This window comes from Chiloscyllium plagiosum, chromosome 7 (genome assembly GCF_004010195.1).
Source record: "Chiloscyllium plagiosum isolate BGI_BamShark_2017 chromosome 7, ASM401019v2, whole genome shotgun sequence".
NCBI classification, from domain to species: domain Eukaryota; kingdom Metazoa; phylum Chordata; class Chondrichthyes; order Orectolobiformes; family Hemiscylliidae; genus Chiloscyllium; species Chiloscyllium plagiosum.
In genome coordinates, this window is record NC_057716.1 from 9,905,735 (window position 1) to 9,927,601 (window position 21,867).

The 21,867-nt window shown below is 40.1% G+C and overlaps 1 protein-coding gene across 8 annotated transcripts in view; it reads right to left on the minus strand.

The window, feature by feature from the left end:
* The window catches only part of LOC122551298 (diacylglycerol kinase beta), a 544,642-nt gene that overhangs the window by 136,389 nt on the left and 386,386 nt on the right, over window positions 1–21,867 (minus strand). For all 8 annotated transcript variants that reach the window (XM_043692997.1, XM_043693004.1, XM_043692998.1 and 5 more), the window contains one exon: window positions 19,165–19,229. In XM_043692997.1, the coding sequence (XP_043548932.1) occupies window positions 19,165–19,229 (65 nt within the window). The remainder of the gene's footprint in view (window positions 1–19,164; window positions 19,230–21,867) is intronic.

The window sequence follows — 21,867 nt, forward strand, 5'->3', positions numbered from 1 at the left end:
TCTCCTCCCTGACCTATCACCTTCATCTCCTCCCCCACTCACCCATTGTACTCTATGCTACTCTCTCCCCACCCCCACCCCACCCTCCCCTAGCTTATCTCTCCATGCTTCAAGCTCACTGCCTTTATTCCTGATGAAGGGCTTTTGCCCGAAATGTCAATTTTGCTGCTCGTTGGATGCTGCCTGAACTGCTGTGCTCTTCCAGCACCACTGATCCAGAACTTGGAATACTGCATCCAGTTCTGGTCACTCTATTATAGGAAAGATATGGATGCTTTGGAGAGGGTTCAGAGGAGGTTTACCAGGATGCTGCCTGGACTGGAGGGCTTATCTTATGAAGAGAGGTTGACTGAGCTCGGACATTTTTCATTGGAGAAAAGGAGGAGGAGAGGGGACCTAATTGAGGTATACAAGATAATGAGAGGCATAGATAGAGTCGATAGCCAGAGACTATTCCCCAGGGCAGAAATGGCTAACATGAGGAGCCATAGTTTTAAGCTGGTTGGAGGAAAGTATAGAGGGGATGTCAGAGGCGGGTTCTTTACACACAGTTGATAGAGCGTGGAATGTGTTGCCAGGAGCAGTGTGGAAGCAAGGTCATTGGGGACATTTAAGAGACTGCTGGACATGCATATGGTCACAGAAATTTGAGGGTACATACATGAGGATCAGTGGTCGGCATAACATCGTGGGCTGGAGGGCCTGTTCTGTGCTGTACTGTTCTATGTTCTAACTACATTAAGAAAAATTAGAATGGAAGGAAATCGAACAGGACCAAGAAAAAGATCTTATGAGGACATCTGGAAATCAAGCAGTGTTTGCAAAAAAACTTTGTGAAAGTATTTGAAATGTGGTAACAAAATCTCTCACACATCTATTTTTGATGAACATCATCACTATGAACCAAATTTTATTTCTGTGGTATGTATTTAGTTAAATTATCAGAAGTCTCGCTAATTATTAGTGAGAATTGACAAAAGAGCATTTTTAATGTGCAGATAATTTTTTAAAAAGTTAATATCCATTGTCATTTTCTTTTCCTTTGAACATAAACGAACATTCAAAGTCAGCAGGATGAGTGTAATCACCTGTAATTTTCTGATTATCAAGTTACTCCTTTATAAGGTTTACTAACAGAAATTGGTAAAGCAGCTACTGTTATGGTAGTAGTTACTGGTATGCCCAGATTTTGAGGAAACCACAGACTGTAGTTATGAAACATTTTTAACCTATTGATGAGACATGTAACCAAGCATACATGCTTGATCCATGACTGAAAGCAGATAGTATTTTAACTTAAATTACCCTTCTGCTGAAGCATGAGATTGTGATAGTACAGACAGAGAATCAGCTACCATCCTTTTCAAATTCAAGTTCAAAGTTAATTGAAACTGTCTCTTAACAGTCATGGTGAAGTAAACAATGGACAGTTTATTTGTCAAGTAGCATTTCTTGTAAGAAGAAAGACTATCTGATGATGACCAATTTTTTAATATTTGTACTGTGGATGGGTAATGCTTTCTCTGTGGTAAGCTTTTACAGAAATTGAAAACAAATCCAATAAATAAAACATCAGAAAGATTGTCTGGGCCTTTTGCCTAGAACTACAAACAAAATGTTCAAAACAAGTGATTGAATTTTAAATGACATGTAAATTTGCCTTTGAAGATGAAAGATAATTAGCTAAAAAGAGACAGGTCTTTTTGGTCCTTCAGAATTTACATGAGATCTGGTGAAAACCAAATATGCAAAGCTTGTCCCCAGTGTTAAATCAGAAAATACAGTGCACTAGTACAAATTGTATTCGTGAAGAGCTTAAGTAAATAACTAGGCTGCTAATTAAAGGCACAAAGCCACTTAGAATTTTAAAGTAATTGCATCAGAAAAATATCTGAATATCTGTGTTTTGATGTGTTGAATCTTCTAATAAATTATAAGTGCAGGTAATTGCATAGTCCCGTTGATTGTTGCAGATCCTAAGTTACAAAGAGAAGGCAGATTCTTCATTTTGTTACGGAGACCAAGGAGCAAGACGGAATATGCAGATGACCACAAAGGTTGAAAGATATCAAAAGAGCAATGAAAATCACAAGTAGGAAAACTGAGGAAAATAAAGAATGGAATTTTAACAAGTGCATTTGGATCAGCAGGATGCAAAAATGTATACAATGGCATTTGTGATCCAGCTAGGATCATAACATCCATGCAACGACAAATTGGCAGTACAACTCTGAGAACTTTCACCTTCTGATAAACCAGGATATCATCATGTGACCAATAGCTTCAGCTATTAATGATCAGGCAACTCAAAAGCAGAACTACACATGATCAAGACACTCCCAATTGGCCAGGATGAAACAGTGAGGATAGTAGTGTTTAGAGAAAATTCCATTAGAAGATTGGGTTAAATAAAGGAAGGAACAGGAGCATGACTGTGAGCACGAAAGAAAAATAAATGAAACATATATTAATCCTGCAAGACATTCTAAAATTCCTTCCATCCTGTATATTGCTTTCGAAAGTGTTGTGTGTACGTGAATGGTCTGGATGACATTCGAAAAGGAAAGACGGACTGTCTCCACCACACTTTGCAAAATCCTGAATGAGCCAAGCATCTAGAAAAGGTAGTGACCTAAGATGATCTGGCTTCCACTTGCTCAAAGACTTTGGCTCTATGCCTGGCTTATAGTGGCCAGATAAAAGATTCCTAAATCCAATCCAGAATGTTAGCTCCAAATACACAGCATTAGCAAAGATGGTAACTGTGTCAAAGTATTTGGCTTTTTTCCTTCCATAGTAAATACTCTAGCGTATTCTAGTCACACTGAGGTCAATAACTGGTGGTGCAACCATTCTCTAGCTAGTACCAGGAGGCAGTGCTAGAACTGCCAGAGCTTCACTGTTAGAGATTGTGAGGTGAAAGGAAGGGAGAATAATTTATTGGCCAAAATCTGCTGTCGATTTAACAGCAAAGGTAATAGTGCTCATCATTATTTATGTCCAAGTGCGTAGTATATTAGGTGAATTAGAAGCACGATTAAACAAGAAAATAGAGAAACAATTGCCTGAGTTGCACCACTCCACTGTTCACTATGGGGTACATCATCTTGCTGTTAGCTCCCTGCTAACTATACTGAGTAGTTTGAAGTTCCTGTACTTGCATGTCAAACCACAGAAAGTCAAGCCATTTCAAGCCTGCCATTCTTTTAATTACTGCCAGTCAACCTCATTGGTACTACGAATTAACTATCAGAAGTCTAGAATCTTATTCTTTCAGCTTTTCATAGCTGGACAAGACACAACTTTTCAAAATAAAAATTCCTTTTTCACTTCTTATTTGTTAAGGAGAGGTAGAGTGTTGGCTTCATTGTTTACCTCTGTCCAATACACCCAGTTGAAACTTTACAGCTGAACGATGAGGAAAGAAAGTAAGTTGAAGTAATAGAGATTTGTGTCATTCCAGCAAATTTTGTTTTTAAAACTGACGAACTTCTGGAAACCAAAACCTGACTCACAGCAAACATGCTTTACAATCTTATTGTTATTTCAACATAAAGTTAAAGATTGTCAAAACAAAATAATTTCAGATTTTAAATTATTCAATTTTCACTGTATATTAATGCTTCAAGCCACTTACTGACTATACAGTTTGCAGATTGCCGCTAAGAATGATTGCATGACAATTTTCTCCTTTCCAGTTTGATGATAAAATTGTTTTGCTCGTTAGGCTATGGTTCAAGGGCTCTAGTTTCTCACTAAGTGCCATTATTCTTGTGTAAGTCTTGATCATAGATGCTGACAAACCAAGCCTGCCTCATACAACATCTAGACTTTCTAAAATTGAGCAACATTATAAGTCATGTTGGGGAAGGAAATAATCTTATTGTTCCCACAGGTAGGTGTGAAATGGTTGGGGGCGCGGTGGCGGAATTAACAGCTTTAGACGTATACCATGAAGTCCAACAGTACAATAATATTTTGGGTTGGTTTACCTCAGTTGGCTGAATGGTTGGTTGTGAAACTGTGTGATGTCAACAGTGTGGGTTCAATTCCCGCACCAACTGAGGACTTAACCTTCTCAAACTCTCTCCTCACCTGAGGTGTGGTGGCCCTCAGGTTAAATCACCATCAGTTGTCGCTCTCTAATGACAGAGCAGCTCAATGGTCTGGTAAGTCTAAGGGAATTTATCTGCACTAATGTACATGAACAATTTAATTAGATGAGCAAGTTGATACCTATGCATAACAAAAGCCTGTATTTCCCAAAACAAATTCAATGGACATAGTATACGAGCTTTGAATTAAATTAATCTATTTCCTAAATATCAAATACAGTCAATGTGCTGTAATGCCACTGGATAGAATGGTGCTTAAATCACATGACATTGAGAGCCTCACCAAGTATGCATAAAACACCTAGATATTCATCATGATTCATCATGTGTGTATTCATCACAGACAGGGTCAGTTAGCTCAGTTGGCTGAACGGCTGGTTTGCAATGCAAATTGAGGCCAACAGCATGGGTTCAAATTCCTGCAACAGCTAAGGTTATCAGAAAGGACTGTCCTTCCCAACCTTCATTGCCACCAAAGCATGGTGACCCTCAGTCATCTCTCTCTCTATCTATCTAATGTGACAGCAACCCTGTGTTCTAGTAACACGGTGGTGACTTTACCTTTACCACATATTACTGCATAATGGAGTTGAACGCAAGGTGAACATCTGCTGGACAATACTTATAAATTAATTTTATATGCCTTTGAATGGAAGAATAACTTATTGCAGCCAAACAAAAACAATGTTCAACAAGTATCATATTCCAACCAAAAGGAAGGATAACAGGATCAATCTAAAACCTAGAAAGTATTCATTCATAACTGAAAAACTTCAAACTGTTAACTGGAGAAAAAAATAGCAAAAATGCTTGCACAAAGAAATGCTAAGAATGGCTCATCTTCAATCACAAATGAACTGAATGATCCACATTGTTATAAATTGCAACTGGAGCCTTGAAATTGATACAACAGAGGATTACAAAACAGAGGATTACAGAACAGAGTATTACAGAACAGAGTATTACAGAACAGAGTATTACAGAACAGAGTATTACAGAACAGAGGGAGGTCATTTATCCATCGAGTCTGTGCTGGCTCTCTGGAAGTCAAGCTCCACTTCTTCATTTCCTTTTTAAGTATACATCCAAATGCCCTTTGAAACCTACCAATGAATCTGCTTACAGGATAATTTTAGACAATACATTCTAGACTAGACATGCTGCATTAAAAAAAAATCTCATTTCCTCCCTGGCCTTTTTCCAATTGCCTTAAGTCTGTACCCTCTGGTTACCAACTCTCTGGCACTGAATGATTCCATGAAAGATTAAAGTAGTTTGCTTCCAATCCAGAGTTAAATACAGTCTGTGGCCCTAATTCCACCACAGATCTACTGGACCTTAGGTTGTAGTCATGACATTGATTTGATTATTAAAAATGATAAATGTTTCTCATGAATGCAGTACAGAGTGTGGTGTTGGTGAGTCACAACTTAAAATAGCTTCAGTACGTACCAACACACAAAAAGATTGAAGGACCATGTGCAGCAATTGAAAGGAAGTCACTCAAATAGCTAACGAAAATATCCCACCTACATGGCAGACACTCACAAGTGCCTGAACATGTAAATTTAGAAAGCCTGGGGAAAGATACTCAGCAGCACACTTTGTATGAAAAAGAATTTGGAAGCAAATCATTAGAACTACTGCAGGTTTGAACTTGTAGACTAAACAGTCGACAAGAAATAATAGGTGTCTACTCAGTAGCAATGATTGCATTTGATACTGATCCAAATGACATTTTACTGTTTTATGAATGGTGGCTGGCACTTTTCATTACCACATTAAGGGGTTTTGGCCAGAGTTATAAGAGAATCAGACAGAACTATAATATTAACAGCTATCCTGATGACTCAAGTGAGATTTACCCATTGATTGGATGAGACACACAAATGTATGAATGAGGAGGCGGCAAGTAGGGCATTTGGATTCCTGCATACCTACAATAACTTTTCAGCCCTCTGCTTAAAAGAATCAGAACATTCACAGACTTTCTTCCACGATCTTTTGAGGAGGAGAGCTCAACAAACTCATCAAAAATTTCCCTTACACATTGTCTTTAATGGATGATTTCTTTTTAAACAAATGATCCCTAGTTCTAGATTCTCCCCCAAGAGGTAGTATCCTTTCCCGCTTCTTCCTTTCCCGCCGTACCATCCAGTACCCTTCCACCGACACCCTCCTTCGACTGACCGAACTGGTCCTCACCCTGAAACCCTCCTTCGACTGACCGAACTGGTCCTCACCCTGAAACCCTCCTTCGACTGACCGAACTGGTCCTCACCCTGAAACCCTCCTTCGACTGACCGAACTGGTCCTCACCCTGAAACCCTCCTTCGACTGACCGAACTGGTCCTCACCCTGAAACCCTCCTTCGACTGACCGAACTGGTCCTCACCCTGAAACCCTCCTTCGACTGACCGAACTGGTCCTCACCCTGAAACCCTCCTTCGACTGACCGAACTGGTCCTCACCCTGAAACCCTCCTTCGACTGACCGAACTGGTCCTCACCCTGAAACCCTCCTTCGACTGACCGAACTGGTCCTCACCCTGAAACCCTCCTTCGACTGACCGAACTGGTCCTCACCCTGAAACCCTCCTTCGACTGACCGAACTGGTCCTCACCCTGAAACCCTCCTTCGACTGACCGAACTGGTCCTCACCCTGAAACCCTCCTTCGACTGACCGAACTGGTCCTCACCCTGAAACCCTCCTTCGACTGACCGAACTGGTCCTCACCCTGAAACCCTCCTTCGACTGACCGAACTGGTCCTCACCCTGAAACCCTCCTTCGACTGACCGAACTGGTCCTCACCCTGAAACCCTCCTTCGACTGACCGAACTGGTCCTCACCCTGAAACCCTCCTTCGACTGACCGAACTGGTCCTCACCCTGAAACCCTCCTTCGACTGACCGAACTGGTCCTCACCCTGAAACCCTCCTTCGACTGACCGAACTGGTCCTCACCCTGAAACCCTCCTTCGACTGACCGAACTGGTCCTCACCCTGAAACCCTCCTTCGACTGACCGAACTGGTCCTCACCCTGAAACCCTCCTTCGACTGACCGAACTGGTCCTCACCCTGAAACCCTCCTTCGACTGACCGAACTGGTCCTCACCCTGAAACCCTCCTTCGACTGACCGAACTGGTCCTCACCCTGAAACCCTCCTTCGACTGACCGAACTGGTCCTCACCCTGAAACCCTCCTTCGACTGACCGAACTGGTCCTCACCCTGAAACCCTCCTTCGACTGACCGAACTGGTCCTCACCCTGAAACCCTCCTTCGACTGACCGAACTGGTCCTCACCCTGAAACCCTCCTTCGACTGACCGAACTGGTCCTCACCCTGATCACATTTCCAACGCCCCTCCTCCAAGTCCCTCCTCCCTACCTTTTATCTTCTCCTGCTGAACACTCTCTGCTCATTCCTGAAGAAGGGCCTGTGCCCGAAACGTCGAATCTCCTGTTCCCTGGATGCTGCCTGACCTGCTGTGCTGTTCCAGCAATAAAGTTTCAACTCCTTTCCACATCCACCCAATTAAGGACCCCCCAGGATCTTACATGTTAGGATCAAGTTGCCTCTACTCTTCTTAAGTTCACGGTGCAAGCCTAAGTGTATTCAAACTTTGGTGGTATTAGCCTAGTAAACATTCTCTAAACTTCTTTCGATATATTTGCTTAAATAAGGAGGCTATTACTGCACATTGAACTCCAGATGTGTTCTCACCAATGCTTTGTGTAACAAAACAGCCTCCCTACTTGTGTCTCCAATTCTATTACAATAAATGATAACATTTTATGAACTTTTCTAATTACCTGCAGTACTAGTATACAATTTTTATGATCATATTCTCCCAAAGTCTCTGCATTTCAGAACTCAGTAATCTTTCATCATTTATGATTATGATTCTTTTTTATTCTTCTTGCCAAAATGCACGATTCCACATATTTCCCACATTAAAATCCATTTGCCAGACCTTTGCCCACTTACTTAATCTATCCATATTGCTTTATAGCTTCCTTATGTCTTCTTCAGAACCTACTTTACTACCTTTGTGTCACCAGGACATTTAGCAACTATAACTTCAGTTACTTCATGTAATTCATTTCTATAAGCTGCAAAACATCGAGGACATAGCACTGATCTCTGTGGCTCACTGCTTATTACATCTTGTCAACGAGAAAATGACTCATATATTCCGACTCTGTTTCCTGTTAGCTAACTAATCTTCTATGCATGACAATATGCTATTTCTTTACACTGTGAGCTTTTATTTTGCACAATAACCTTTAGCCTCTATTATATAACTTCTGGAAAACTAGATAGAATATATTCATGGGTTCCCTTTATCCACATTACATGTTACTTTCCTTAAGAGTGCCAAAAAATTGAACTTCTGAGTTCTTTGTGCCTATAAATTTATATTCTAAGCCTTCTTTGGCTTATATGTCTTTGTTTTAAATTTTTAAACAAAAAAAAAGTGTTACTTAAAAGTTCAATGGGTCTGTAAGTAATTCTGGTTGTGATCCATTGTTGTGACAATCTCCAGAACACATGGTCTTCCTCATTCTTTAGAGTTGTGTCAATAAATTTATGTTCTCTCTCCCAACTCGTCGACCAAAAGGTATCACCTCACAGTCCTCAATAATAAATATCTTCTGTTCTTGAAGTGTTACTTAAAAGTTCAATGTGTCTGTAAGTAATTCTGGTTGTGATCCATTGTTGTGACAATCTCCAGAACACATGGCCTTCCTCATTCTTTAGAGTTGTGTCAATAAATTTATGTTCTCTCTCCCAACTCGTCGACCAAAAGGTATCACCTCACAGTCCTCAATAATAAATATCTTCTGTTCTTGATTTGTCCATTCTCCTTGTCTATGACTTGTTGCAGTTGATTAGCATGAACCTTGCTGTTGCCAAACCTCCCCATCAACAAAGTCTGACATCAACAGCAAGTTCTGAAATTTTTCTTTCTAAGTCCAAGTCATATCCAACAGCTCACTGTCATACACAAATATTAGACAGAAACAGAAGTGTCCTTTTTTTCTCATTTACTCATGGAGTATGGACATCACTGTCTGGGTCAGCATTTATTGCCCAACCTTAGTTGTCTTTAAGGTGGTGGTGTGCTGGCTTCTTGAACTGCAGCAGTTCGGCCCCAGTCTGGATTAGTATTTCATTATTTAGTTACAAAGAACAGTATGCTTTCATCAGCACATCATACATCAAGTTACCCAAGTTCAGATGGAATCTGGGATGTTCATTTTCTCAGGTCACATGCTATGATATGATGATGATATCATGAGCTTGCTTTTTGAAGAGATATTGGCATACTGCATCTATTAAAGGTATACTGCTAGTGGGACATGACATAAAAATATTATATCCTTTGGTGTCCAAAACTACTATTTACCACAACTCACTACTTTCTGATTTTCTCACCACTTGGGTAAATTTAAGATGACAATGATCCTAGTATTCCATGCAGTAATTCTGTTTAGTGTGACACTTTGACAAATGTCTCCACATGCACAACATTCCTTTCAATAACCTTTTCTACTATATCATGAAAACAGTCAATCAATTTAGTCAAGTATGACCTGCCTTTTACAAATCCATTTTGGTTATCCTGAATTAACTCAAATCCCTTCAACAGCTTGTTGATCGTTTTTCCTTGCATTATTTTTAAAAATTATCCATCATCAGTATTAAACTAACTAGCCTGTGTTTGCTAAGGCACCCCTTAAACTCTTTCACTACATCATATTTCTAGATGGCCACTTGTGCTTGTAGTTCATTCTTTATTTACATAAATGCAGTAGAAAGCTTTCTTATATTCCTAGTCCACACACCTCTGATACAGAGCAATGCCTTTTCTCGTTCCATCCAACAGTCACTTAATGCATCTTATTTTGCTTTTCCACTTTTATATGCTGGTGCTGACTCCCCCGCCTTTTTGCAATTTATCCAACCATCCTAACAAAAACAGTGGTGAAAGACTTATACCCTGCAGGAAATGGCCACTCTGAATAGTTAAAAATTATTCATATTTGGAAAAAATAGCAAAATTTCAAGATAACAACTAAGTGGTCTGCAAATTATGAGTTGAGGCCTGATCCTTTTTAACGGAAGTTGTTTTCCAATTTTTCAACAATACAACCGAAATTTGTTCCCCTGTACTTTACAGAGGCTAAAACAAACAAAACAATTCCAGCAATTCCATTCTAAGAACTCAATTTGACTTGAATTTAATTACAACAGAATAGAAAATTTGACATTCTTTGATTTTCTGAAGAAGACAGATTTCCTCAGCTGCAGGTTTTTTGAAGCAGGAATTTGAAAGTTATTTTGATCTACAGTGTGAAGTTGTCCATACTTGAGCCTTCATGATCAATCAACATACAACAATCAGCATTAAACAGCAGATTCCTACATGAGTCAAACCTGCAGCTGCTCCAAATTTCAGTATGTTTCATAGCTCATTCAAAACAGTGAAGAAAGCTCCAGTTATTAAATGGTTGCAGAATTAACCATTGAATTAAAAAAAACAAAAGTAGTCCAGCAATACACTATTAAGATAGCTGCTGATTCCTGTACATAAAACAAAATTAGGATGCTAATCTGAACTGCTGCCACATTTAGAGTGACCTGGCAGGAAACCTCTATTTATAAGACTGCATTAAGAAACAGTATTTCACACATAGTGCCAGTACTTTTGTCACAATGGAGCTGAATTTAGCAGCCAGCTAATTTCTCTAATACACCACCGGTGAGACAATTATTATGCTAATACATAACCTTCGGCAGCTTTTTTTCTGGTCCTGTACCATATATCAAAAGAACATGCATTCAATTGAAACATAGCTTCACAGCAGAGCTCACTGGTGATATATAAAAGTGCAAATCTAGACAGCCTATCAGATTGATCCTCTTCAAAAGATTAACAAAATAGGTGCAGGCAATTTGTAGTGAAGTCAGAAAATGCTGACAAGTGAGGCATAATTTTAAAAAATAATTTAGTCATTCAAGATTCCACATGGTGAAAGGAAATGCCAGTCTTGAATGGAGGGGTATGCTGACCTTTGTTGATTGGACATTTGAAGAAATATTTTCATCAGTTGAACTGAACAATAAGGCAACAGTGAAGATTAACTATTAGTGCTATGTTAATTATGTTAGCTGAAGATTATTCTGCTTGTTAAGCAAAACAATGTACTGCATGAGTGGCATACTCTACATATAAGTTAACAGTAGTGTAATGGACAATGATGAAACAATGGAAAACTTATCAGATCAAACAATAAACTAACAGTAAACTTATCAGATTGGCCAAAATAAGATTTCACCCTAATATAGTGTAAACTGTCTTGTATTTAGTGAGCGTAGGAAGGCCCAGTGTGGGAAACATGCCAGTGATGGTGGGAAGGCAGTTTGGTTTCTTCACTTAGAAAGCAATTATCCCAGAACTCTCCAGGAATTAATGGTGGAGTAGCGACTTAAATGGGACTCATGCAGGTCTTCCCTATCACAAGAAACTCGCTCAATATGTTACATGGCTAGATCCAGAAAAGGTAAAAGAAAAAAAAGTCTTGTGACACTCAACATGAAACTAAATAAGAGAGGATAGATTATGTGAACAAAAACTTAGCAAAACAAACACAGAGTAAGTCAGTATTCCAACTGAACAGAGAGCCTGGAGCCAATGTTCATAAACCCAGATTGTGACAATTCCCTTGCCATGTCGTTATATTACTTGCGCTTCTGCTAATATACTTATTGTTGATACTAACAAATATCTCACACTTGAGATGACCAATCTGACATAAAATATTAACCTGAACTGACTTAGGTCTGATTAGATTCTACAAATTTTCACTCAGCAAAATAAAAATTCTTCTCCTTCTTTCCAACAATTTTCTCCTCTTCTGAAGGTGCAACCCCTTTCTGTGATTTGATTTGAGTTTTCATCTAGGTAGCAATTCTTCAACTGTCAGCCCAGCTATTAAGATATGATAGATACTACACCTGACTCTGATCCCATTCTCACCCAATGTCCCATCGCATGAATTTCTAGTTGCTGTTTCTGCATAGTAATCAAGAGCAGGAATCTGGATTGATTTCTTGCTCTCTAATCCAGATGCATAAACATTCTCCTTATCAACACTGGGGCATAGAAGACCAAAATAAAAGGCTAATCCATTCATTAGGACAAAATTGCTCCCTAACAAAGGAAACTCTCATAGATAAGATAGGGACATGGAATTTATTCTGGCTTCAAGGTATGGTTTCTTGGCATCAGAAGCCAGCTGGAGACAGAGGTCAAGCAGGGATTCATCATCAGCCCACCCTTTTCTCCATCTTCATTGCCACCATTTTTTATCTTGTCAAGAACAAGCTTCCCAAGGGTGTGGACAATATCTACAAGATTGATAGAAAACATTTTCTCAACCAAGGAGAAAACAGCACCGAACTCACTTGTGGAACTTCCGTATTTGGATGACAATGTCATCTCTGCTTTCTCAGAACAGAATCTTCAAGTCTTACTTAATGCCTTCGTGGAAGCAAACCAAAGAATTGGTCTCAGCCTCAATCTCAAAATGACTTCAATCCTTTACCAACCCATCCCAGGTCAAGTTCCAGTCCACCCCACTATCAAGATTAATGGAAAAATCCATCCAAACATGGAACATAGCTTCCCAAGTAAGGGCAATCTGTTATCTAAGGCTGGCATCAATGCAGAGATTCAACACTGCATCCAATCTGTGAGCACTGCCTTCGGACGCCTAAGTATGAGAGTCTTTGAGGACCATAACATCCATGTTGATACCAAGATCTTGTTATATTATGCTGTCATCCTTCTGACTTTTCTATTTGGCTTCAAAATCTTGACTAAATATAGACACTACCACAAGACACTTGCGAGGCACAATCAACGCTGTTTGAGACCGATTCTCCACAAGAATTGGGAGGACAAGCATATAATGTCAGCATCCTTAAAGCAGCCAATAGCACCAGTATTGAGGCCATGATCAACAGAAACTCTGTTGGGCCCGCCATGTACTTAGGGTGCCTACGTCCTCAGTGGCAAGGCAAATCGTCTTCACCCAGCTCAAGGAACAGCAAGAGGAGGATGAAGGTTGCAATTCAAAGACATCTTGGAGGCTTCCTTCAAGAAGTGCAACATAGATGTCAACATACGGGAGACCTTTGTTCTGAAGAAACTGACTTGGAGAAAGTGCCTGTATAAAAGGACTCAACTCTGAGAACACCCAGCAAGAGGAAGAATGGAAAAGGAGCCGGAGAAAGGAATGCCAACAACCTCACAGCGAAGGACCAATTCTACCTCCTGGATGCAGTGGCCAAATGTGGATCAGAGATGGGGCTCTAGAATCTGGTTCATCAGCCATTGAAGAACCCACAGAACCCATGACCAATGACATGGAATTTTCTCGGTGGATAATCATACTCTTTAGTAAATGATTGCAAATGACGATGATGCGGATAACAACATTTTGTGAGTAATGTACAAGGTGCTTGCTTAACTGTACCTCAGAAATCTGTAACCTCTCTATTTGAATACGCTGCTTTTCTATTCTTCCTGCCAAAGTGGACAACTTCAACAAAAGTAACCATGTCTAAAAGCTCCCCTTTACCAACACTGCCTGTTATTTCAAAGAATTCTAAGAGATTAACCACACTTCCCTTCCTCAAAGTTCCATTGACTTTGAAAGTCATAATGCAAAGTGCCCTGCTATAACTTCATTAATAATTGATTCCAACATTTTTCCTATGATAGATATTAGACTGACTTACAAAGCATTACCTATTTTTTGCTTCCCTCACTTTATAAAAATCCATTCTTTATCTTTTGACCTGGTTACCTTACCTGCCTGTCATCGCTGCACAATGATATGCTTTTTCCTTAGGTTTGATGCTTTACTTAACTTCTTTAGTTCACCACAGATTATGGATCATCCCTTAATACATCTCTTTACAGGAGGAATATACTTATTCATATGATACTGAAATATCTCCTGATGTCTGCCACTACACCTTTGTGGTTCTATTGCCTAGCTTAATTTGCCAGTTCACTTCAGCTGGCTCAGCTTTCACACCCAAGCAGCTGTCTTTAATTAAGTTTAAAATACCAGTCTTAGACCCAAATTGAATTGCCTTCAAGTGAGATGTTAAGTTCATTCATTTTGCAGTCACTGCTACCTATGTGTGCCTTTACTCTGAGGTTATTAACGAATCTTGTCACATCACAGAGTAATAAGTTTAATATAACCTGCTCTCCTAGAACATGCTGTTCTAAGGAACAAATCTTGAAAGCAGTCTATGAATTTCTCATCCGGGCTACCACTGCCAACCTTATTTTTCCATTGCAGATTAAAGTCTTCCATGATTGTTGCCATCTCTTTATCACAAGGATATTTCTCCTTGAAGACTTTATCCCACATTGTAGTTATGGCTTGGGCATGTCGACCACTCCCACCAGTGAGAACTTTTCCCTAATATTCTTCACCTGCACCAAAACAAATTCTACATCTGGATCCCCTAAACCAAAATAATCTCCAGCTGTTGCAACAACGCCATCCTGTATTAACAGTGCCACACCCTCCAGCTTTACCTAGTTTATTATTTCTCTTGACTGTCATATACCTTTCAATATTCACAACCCAATCCTCTCATCCTGCAGTCATGTTTCTGTATTGGCTATCAGATCACAATTGTTTACTTCATTGTGCTCTCACAGTTTGTTCATTTTTTTATGAATGCCATGTGTATTCAGATACAGAGCATTTATCTTTGTGTTTTTGGTATCTTTGCAACTCCTAGTGTTAATAGTCAGGGCGTTTTTATTTTTTATACCCTTCAATCCCTTCCTGCCTCAATTCCTATATTACTACCTTCTACCTTGTTTCATCTCTTTGATTTACAGTATCTTTCATTTTGTTCTTGTCCCCACTATTTGGCTTAAAACCCTCTCCACTTCCTTAATTATGCACTTTGCAAGAAATCTGGTCTCAGCATGGTTTGAAAGTACATCATGCAAATGGCACAGCCCTCCCTTTCCCCAGTATTGCTGCCAGGCTCCACAAACCAGAAACCACTTCTTTCACATCAGTCTTTGAGACACATAGTCATCCCTTAAACTGTGCCAATTTGCAGACAGCTCAGTAAAAGGTCCAGAGTTCATAACCTTTGAGGTTCTGCTTTTTAGTGCCTAGCTCCCCATTCTCTCTAATGTAGTATCACTTTCTAATTCTACCTATGTAGTTGGTACCTACATGAACCATGACAACTGGACCATCCCCTCCCACAAGTTATTCTCCAGCCCCCTGCAGATGCCCTGAACCCTGGATCTTGGTGGCAATGCAGCCATTTAGACTCTCACTCTCTGCTGCAGAGATCGGTGTCAATCCTGCTAACTATACTATTCCCTGCTACCACTACATTCCACAACCGTCCTCGGTAGTATAATGGTGATTAACACCGCCTGCCACACGGAAAGTTGGGGTTCAATTCCCAGCTGGGAAGGACCAAGTGCTTTGTGGCTTTGTGTTTGTGAAAAGATTTATAAAATGTTTAGGGGCGGCATGGTGGCTCAATGGTTAGTACTGCAGCCTCACAACACCAGGGACCCAGATTCAATTTCAGCCTCGGGCGACTGTCTGTGTGGAGTGTGCACATTCTCCCAGTGTCTGTGTGGGTTTCCTCCAGGTGCTCTGGTTTCCTCCCATAGTCCAAAGATGTGCAGGTCAGGTTGATTGGTCATGCTAAATTACCCATAGTGTCAGGTGCATTAGTCAGAGGGAAATGGGTTTGGGTGGGTTACTTTTCGGAGGGTCGGTGTGGACTGGTTCGGCTGAAGGGCCTGTTTCCACACTGTATGGAATCTAATCTAATCTAATTTCACCAAGTCTAACCAAGTTGAAATGTTTTCCTGCACAACAGTGCCACAGCCATTTTTCTGCTTCAACCTCCATCCAGCCTCTCTCATCCAAACAACCTGAGAGAACCTCAAATCTATCAGACAATTATACAGGCTGACACTCCTGTCATTTGGGTCCACTTGCCAAATTCTTAGTCACACCCTCCTGTCCCTGAATACTTGCAAACTCCGAAGATCCTAATCTAAATAGTGTGACTGCATCCTGGTACAAGGAATCCAGGTATCCTTCCCCCTTCCCCGATGCATCACAATGTCAACCAATCGGAGCCAAAGCTGCTCCAATTTCAAACACTGAGGATGAATTTGCCCTGACCACAATGGGGTTCATGCGATCCTATATTTTGCAGTCCTGACACTTCACATGTCCTCTCATCCTTAATGAATTTTGATCAATTACTTAATTACATTATTGACTTAATAAAACCTTAATCACATAGTCCTTTCCCTGTAGTTCACCAATAACCAATTCCACAGGAAGAGAATGGCTGGGAAACATAAGCAAAAAGAGAACCTCCTTCCCACTTTCATTGAAGTCACCACTCATCCAAACTCTCAAATTCCCACTCAATTTCTTCAGCTGCACTCGGTTGCCATCCTTAATGATTTGTGCACACGTTAGGTCTCTGTCAGGCACGGACAAGATAGATCGAGTGAATCCTGAGAAGATGATAAAGGCAGTAGGAGTATACTTAAGAGAGAAATCAGGATGGCAAAAAGAGGACATGAGATAACTTTGGCAAATAGAGTTAGAGTTAAAGAGAATCCAAAGGGCTTTCACAAATAAATTAAGGACAAAAGGGTAACTAGGGAGATAATAGGGCCCCTCAAAGACCAGCAAGGCAGCCTTTGTGTGGAGCCGCAGAAAATGGGGCAGATACTAAACGAGTATTTTGCATTGATATTTACTGTGGAAAAGGACATGAAAGAAATAGAACGTAGGGAAATAGATGGTGACATCTTGAAAAATGTCCATATTACAGAGGAGGAAGTTCTGGATGTCTTGAAATACATAAAAGTGGATAAATGCACAGGACCTGACCTAGAACTCTGTGGGAAGCTAGAGAAGTGATTGCGGGGCCTCTTGCTGAGATATTTGTATCATCGATAGTCACAGGTGAGGTGCCGGAGGTTGGCTAATGTGGTGCCACTGTTTAAGAAAGGTGGTAAGGACAAAGATGGTAAGGACAAAGATGGTAAGGACTAGTATATAAGGAATTATAAACTAGTGAGCCTGACGCCAGTGGTGGACAAGTTGTTGGAGGGAATCCTGAGGGACAGGATGTACATGTACTTGGAATGGCAAGGACTGATTAGGAATAGTCAACATGCCTTTATATATGGGAAATCATGTCTCACAAACTTGATTGAGTTTTTTGAAGAAGTGACAAAGAGGATTGATGAGGGCAGAGCGGTAGATGTGATCTATATGGACTTCAGTAAGGCATTTAACAAGGTCCCCCATGGGAGACTGGTGAGCAAGGTTAGATCTCATGGAATACAGGGAGAACTCGCCATTTGGATACAGAACTGGCTCAAAGGTAAAAGACAGAGTGTGGTGGTGGAGGGTTGTATTTCAGGCTGGAGGCCTGTGACCAGTGGAGTGCCACAAGGATCAGTGTTGGGTCCACTATTTTCATCATTTATATAAATGATTTGGATGGGAGCGTAAGAAGTGTAGTTAGCAAGTTTGCTGATGACACCAAAATTGGAGGTGTAGTGGACAGTAAAGAAGGTTACCTCAGATTACAACGGAATCTTGATCAGATGGGCCATTGGGCTGAGAAGTGGAGATACAGGTAGATAGGATAGTGAAGAAGGCATTTGGTATGTTTTTCCCTCTTGGTCAGAGTATTGAGTACAGGAGTTGGGAGGTCATGTTGTGGCTGTACAGGACATTGGTTAGGCCATTGTTGGAATATTGCATGCAATTCTGGTCTCCTTCCTATCGGAAAGATGTTGTGAAACTTGAAAGGGTTCAGAAAAGATTTGCAAGGATGTTGCCAGTGTTGGAGGATTTGGGCTATAGGGTGAGGTTAAATAGGCTGGGGCTGTTTTCCCTGGAGCATCGGAGGCTGAGGGGTGACTTTATGGAGTTTTATAAAATAATGAGGGGCATGGATAGGATAAATAAACAAAGTCTTTTCCTTGGGGAGGGGGAGGGGAGGCAGAGTTCAGAACTGGAGGGTGTGGGTTTAGGGTGAGAGGGGAAAGATATAAAAGAGACCTAAGGGGCAACTTTTTCACATAGAGGGTGGTACATGTATGCAATAAGCTGGCAGAGGAAGTGGTGGAGGCTAGTACAATTGCGACATTTAAAAGACATCTGGATGTGTATATGAATAGGAAGGGTTTGTAGGGATTTGGGCCAGGTGCTGGCAGTTGGGACTAGATTGGGTTGGGATATCTGGTCGGCATGGACGAGTTGGACTCAAGAGTCTGTTTCTGAGCTGTACATCTCTATGACTGTATGACTCTGCTCCTGCATCCCCTTTGGGATTATACCATCTATTTCATATCACCTCTCCTATTCTTCCTATCACAGTGAATCATGTCAAAAATTACATCTGCTGGATGTCTGTTCATTTCAACAGTGTGTTGCTACTCTCCTCACACATCACTACATCACTACATTATTGAGTTTCCTGCTGCCTGCGTATATTACAAGGATTGGTGTACTCAGGAATAGCCTGTTCACTGATATTCAGTTTAGGTACAACCTGAACCACATGGTACCCATTTATAGCCTTGGCACAATTCAATAAGGAAGTTGAGAATAACTGTCCTTAACATCAAGGTAGCAACACAGAAAACTAATAAATTGATGTCAGTGGAATTCATAGCAATAATTATATCCAGCAAAAAAAATATGATGGATGTGTTTGCTGTCAGCAAGGGAGTTTACCTTTAATAGAGCAAATTATAAAACATAAAGCACTAAGAAATATGAATTCATTAACTGTTTTCTAAACAATGAATTATATGCACTTGAAACCAGGGTATTCAAATCAATAATTGCTGGGATGGAAATACCACAAACCCTGTTAAAATCACCTTTACCACGAAACAAAAGGAGAGGGGAAGACATCTCTTACCTGCTGTTGAATTTTTCTGGATGCTTTTCTCTCATTACGTGAAATCTGTGAGCAATTGATGCATCCTATACAAACAGATTTCAAAAATGTGTTATTCAGGATGCAAAAACAAGTGGGTAATCAATCAGTATATATTTTTACTGACATATAAGTAAACTGTGCTGCATTATATTTCATATATCTTTGGGTTTAGTTATGCATTTCACCGATTTAAAATAGTTTTGTAATGACATTGTTCACAGTAAGTCAGAGGAAGTGTTTTATTACATAGATAGAATTATAAAGAGGATTAAATACAAAAATAACCATTTTGCCCAGCCAGTCCATAACAGCACATGTTCCACTTGAACTCCTTTCATAACTAACAATCTGCACAACTTAGCTTTTTCATCTCGTTCAAATGTTTATTTCGCCTCCTCTTAAAGTTATCTTTCCCATCCACCTAATCTCTCCTTTTGGTTGTAAATTGCACATTTCCATCACTTTTTAAGCAAAGACATTACTTGTGAACTATCTATTCGATTTCTTGGTAACATTGATTTTTATACTGATGCACTTCTGTTGTGTTATTCTTCTCAACTGCAAGCATTCTTATAGTCAACAGCAAAATAATCTTAAGTAAAGAAAGGCACCATTCAGCCATCTGTTTTCGAAAGGAAAGAAAATAACTTGGTCTTAATTGGTATAACCTTGAATTTCTGCACATCCTTTTGAAAACTCTCCACTACCATACAACATTTTTTCTAATATGACAACTAGCTATAATTGCTCGATCTGCTGAAGCCATCCTGGGGATAACATTAAGATCACTAAACTATGGTGACAAAGCAAGTCATATTTCATTATTCTTTTTGTATTCTATAATATTTACTGCTGCTTTGGAGATTGAGTTTTGCAATATTTTTCTCCCCCAAGATACTTCTGCACCTCTTCAATGTTTTACCTTCCATTTGTACTCTATAGTTGAATTACACATGTGTCAATTGAAATTGTGGCATTCAGCTATCAAAGGAAAGAATTCATTTTCATTCATCACAATATACCAATAAAAAAAGCTGAAGCTTCTACGAGTTACTGTCCATTGCTCTATAAAACAACTTATACATAAAGGTGCATGTTGCCACAGAAACTCTCACTCGCTGAGTGGATTGTAACACACCACCACACTGAGGAGCACTTACTTCTCTGGAAATTTAAGCACCTGGGAGAAACGTATCAGTGGAACAGGGAGAAGAGATAATTCAACCCGATCTGAAATTCGATTGCAATATTTATGAGGGTTTGAGGGTGGAATCTTTATTCCCATTCCTCAATGTATTTGTTATACAAACAGGAGGTATAGTTAGTAAGTTTGCAGATGACACCAAAATTGGAGGTGTAGTGGACAGCAAAGAAGGTCACCTCCGAGTACAATGGGATCGTGATCAGATGGGCCGATGGGCCAAGGAGTGGTGGATGAAGTTCAATTTCGATAAATATGAAGTGCTGCATTTTGGAAAGGCAATTCAAGAGCAGGACTTATACACTTAATGGTAAGGTTGTAGGGAGTGTTGCTGAACAAAGTGATCTTGGAGCACAGTTCATAGTTCCTTGAAATTTGAGTCACAGGTAGATAGAATAGAGAAGGTGGCCTTTGGAATACTTTCCTTTATTGGTCAGAGCATTGAGTATAGGAGTTGAGAGGTCACGTTGTGGCTGTACAGAACATTGGTTAGGCCACTTTTGGAATATTGTGTGCAATTCTGATCTCTCTCCTATTGGAAGGATGTTGTGAAAATTTAAAGGGTTTAAAAATGATTTACAAGGATGTTGCCAGGGTTGGAGGGTTTGAGCTATAGGGAGAACCTGAATAGGCTGAGGCTGTTTTCCTTGGAGCGTCGGAGGCTAAGATGTGATCTTATAGAGGTTTATAAAATCATGAGGAAAATGGACAGGACAAATAGACAAGGTCTTTTCTTTAGAGTGAGGAGTCCAAAACTAGAAGGCATAGGTTAAGCTGAGAGGGGAAAGATTTAAAAGGAACCTAAGGGGCAACTTTTTCACAGAAGGTGGTGTATGCATTCAATGAGGAAGTGACGAAGGCTGGTACAATCACAACATTTAAAAGGCATCTGGATGAGTAAATGAATAGGAAGGATTTTCAGAGGGAGATGGGCCAAGTGCTGGTAAATGGGAGTAGATTAATTTAGGATATCTGATCAGCATGGAAGAATTGGACAGAAGGGTCTGTTCCCGTGCTGTACATCTCTGTGACTCTATATCCCTTACTGGTTTTACTGAGCCCAGTCTTAAAACAAAATTGACTTAGCAACAGCAACCTTGCAGACTTTACTTATCTGGTGGACAAAATAATGCTTCCTAGTCTAACTTTGAAATGCTAAGGTCTATTTTAAGTTCATGTCACCTTGCTTGTGATTTCTAAGCATCTGTATGTGCCCAATTCAATTCTTTTATTGTTTCAATTCTATTACCCCTGCAGCCTTCACAGCACAAGGTCATATAAACCAAGCTTATGTAAGCTGTTCTGAGAACTATTTTTTGGCTGGAGGTCAAATTTCCATTCCTCACTTGGGAGGATCTGCTACCTTGGTGTGCTACTTGTATGATTATCCAGCAGTACTATTGTCTCAACAGCATCACCACAATCACTGGTGGGATTATAAGCAATCCACAGATTCTAAGTTCCAGAACCAGGATAGAAAT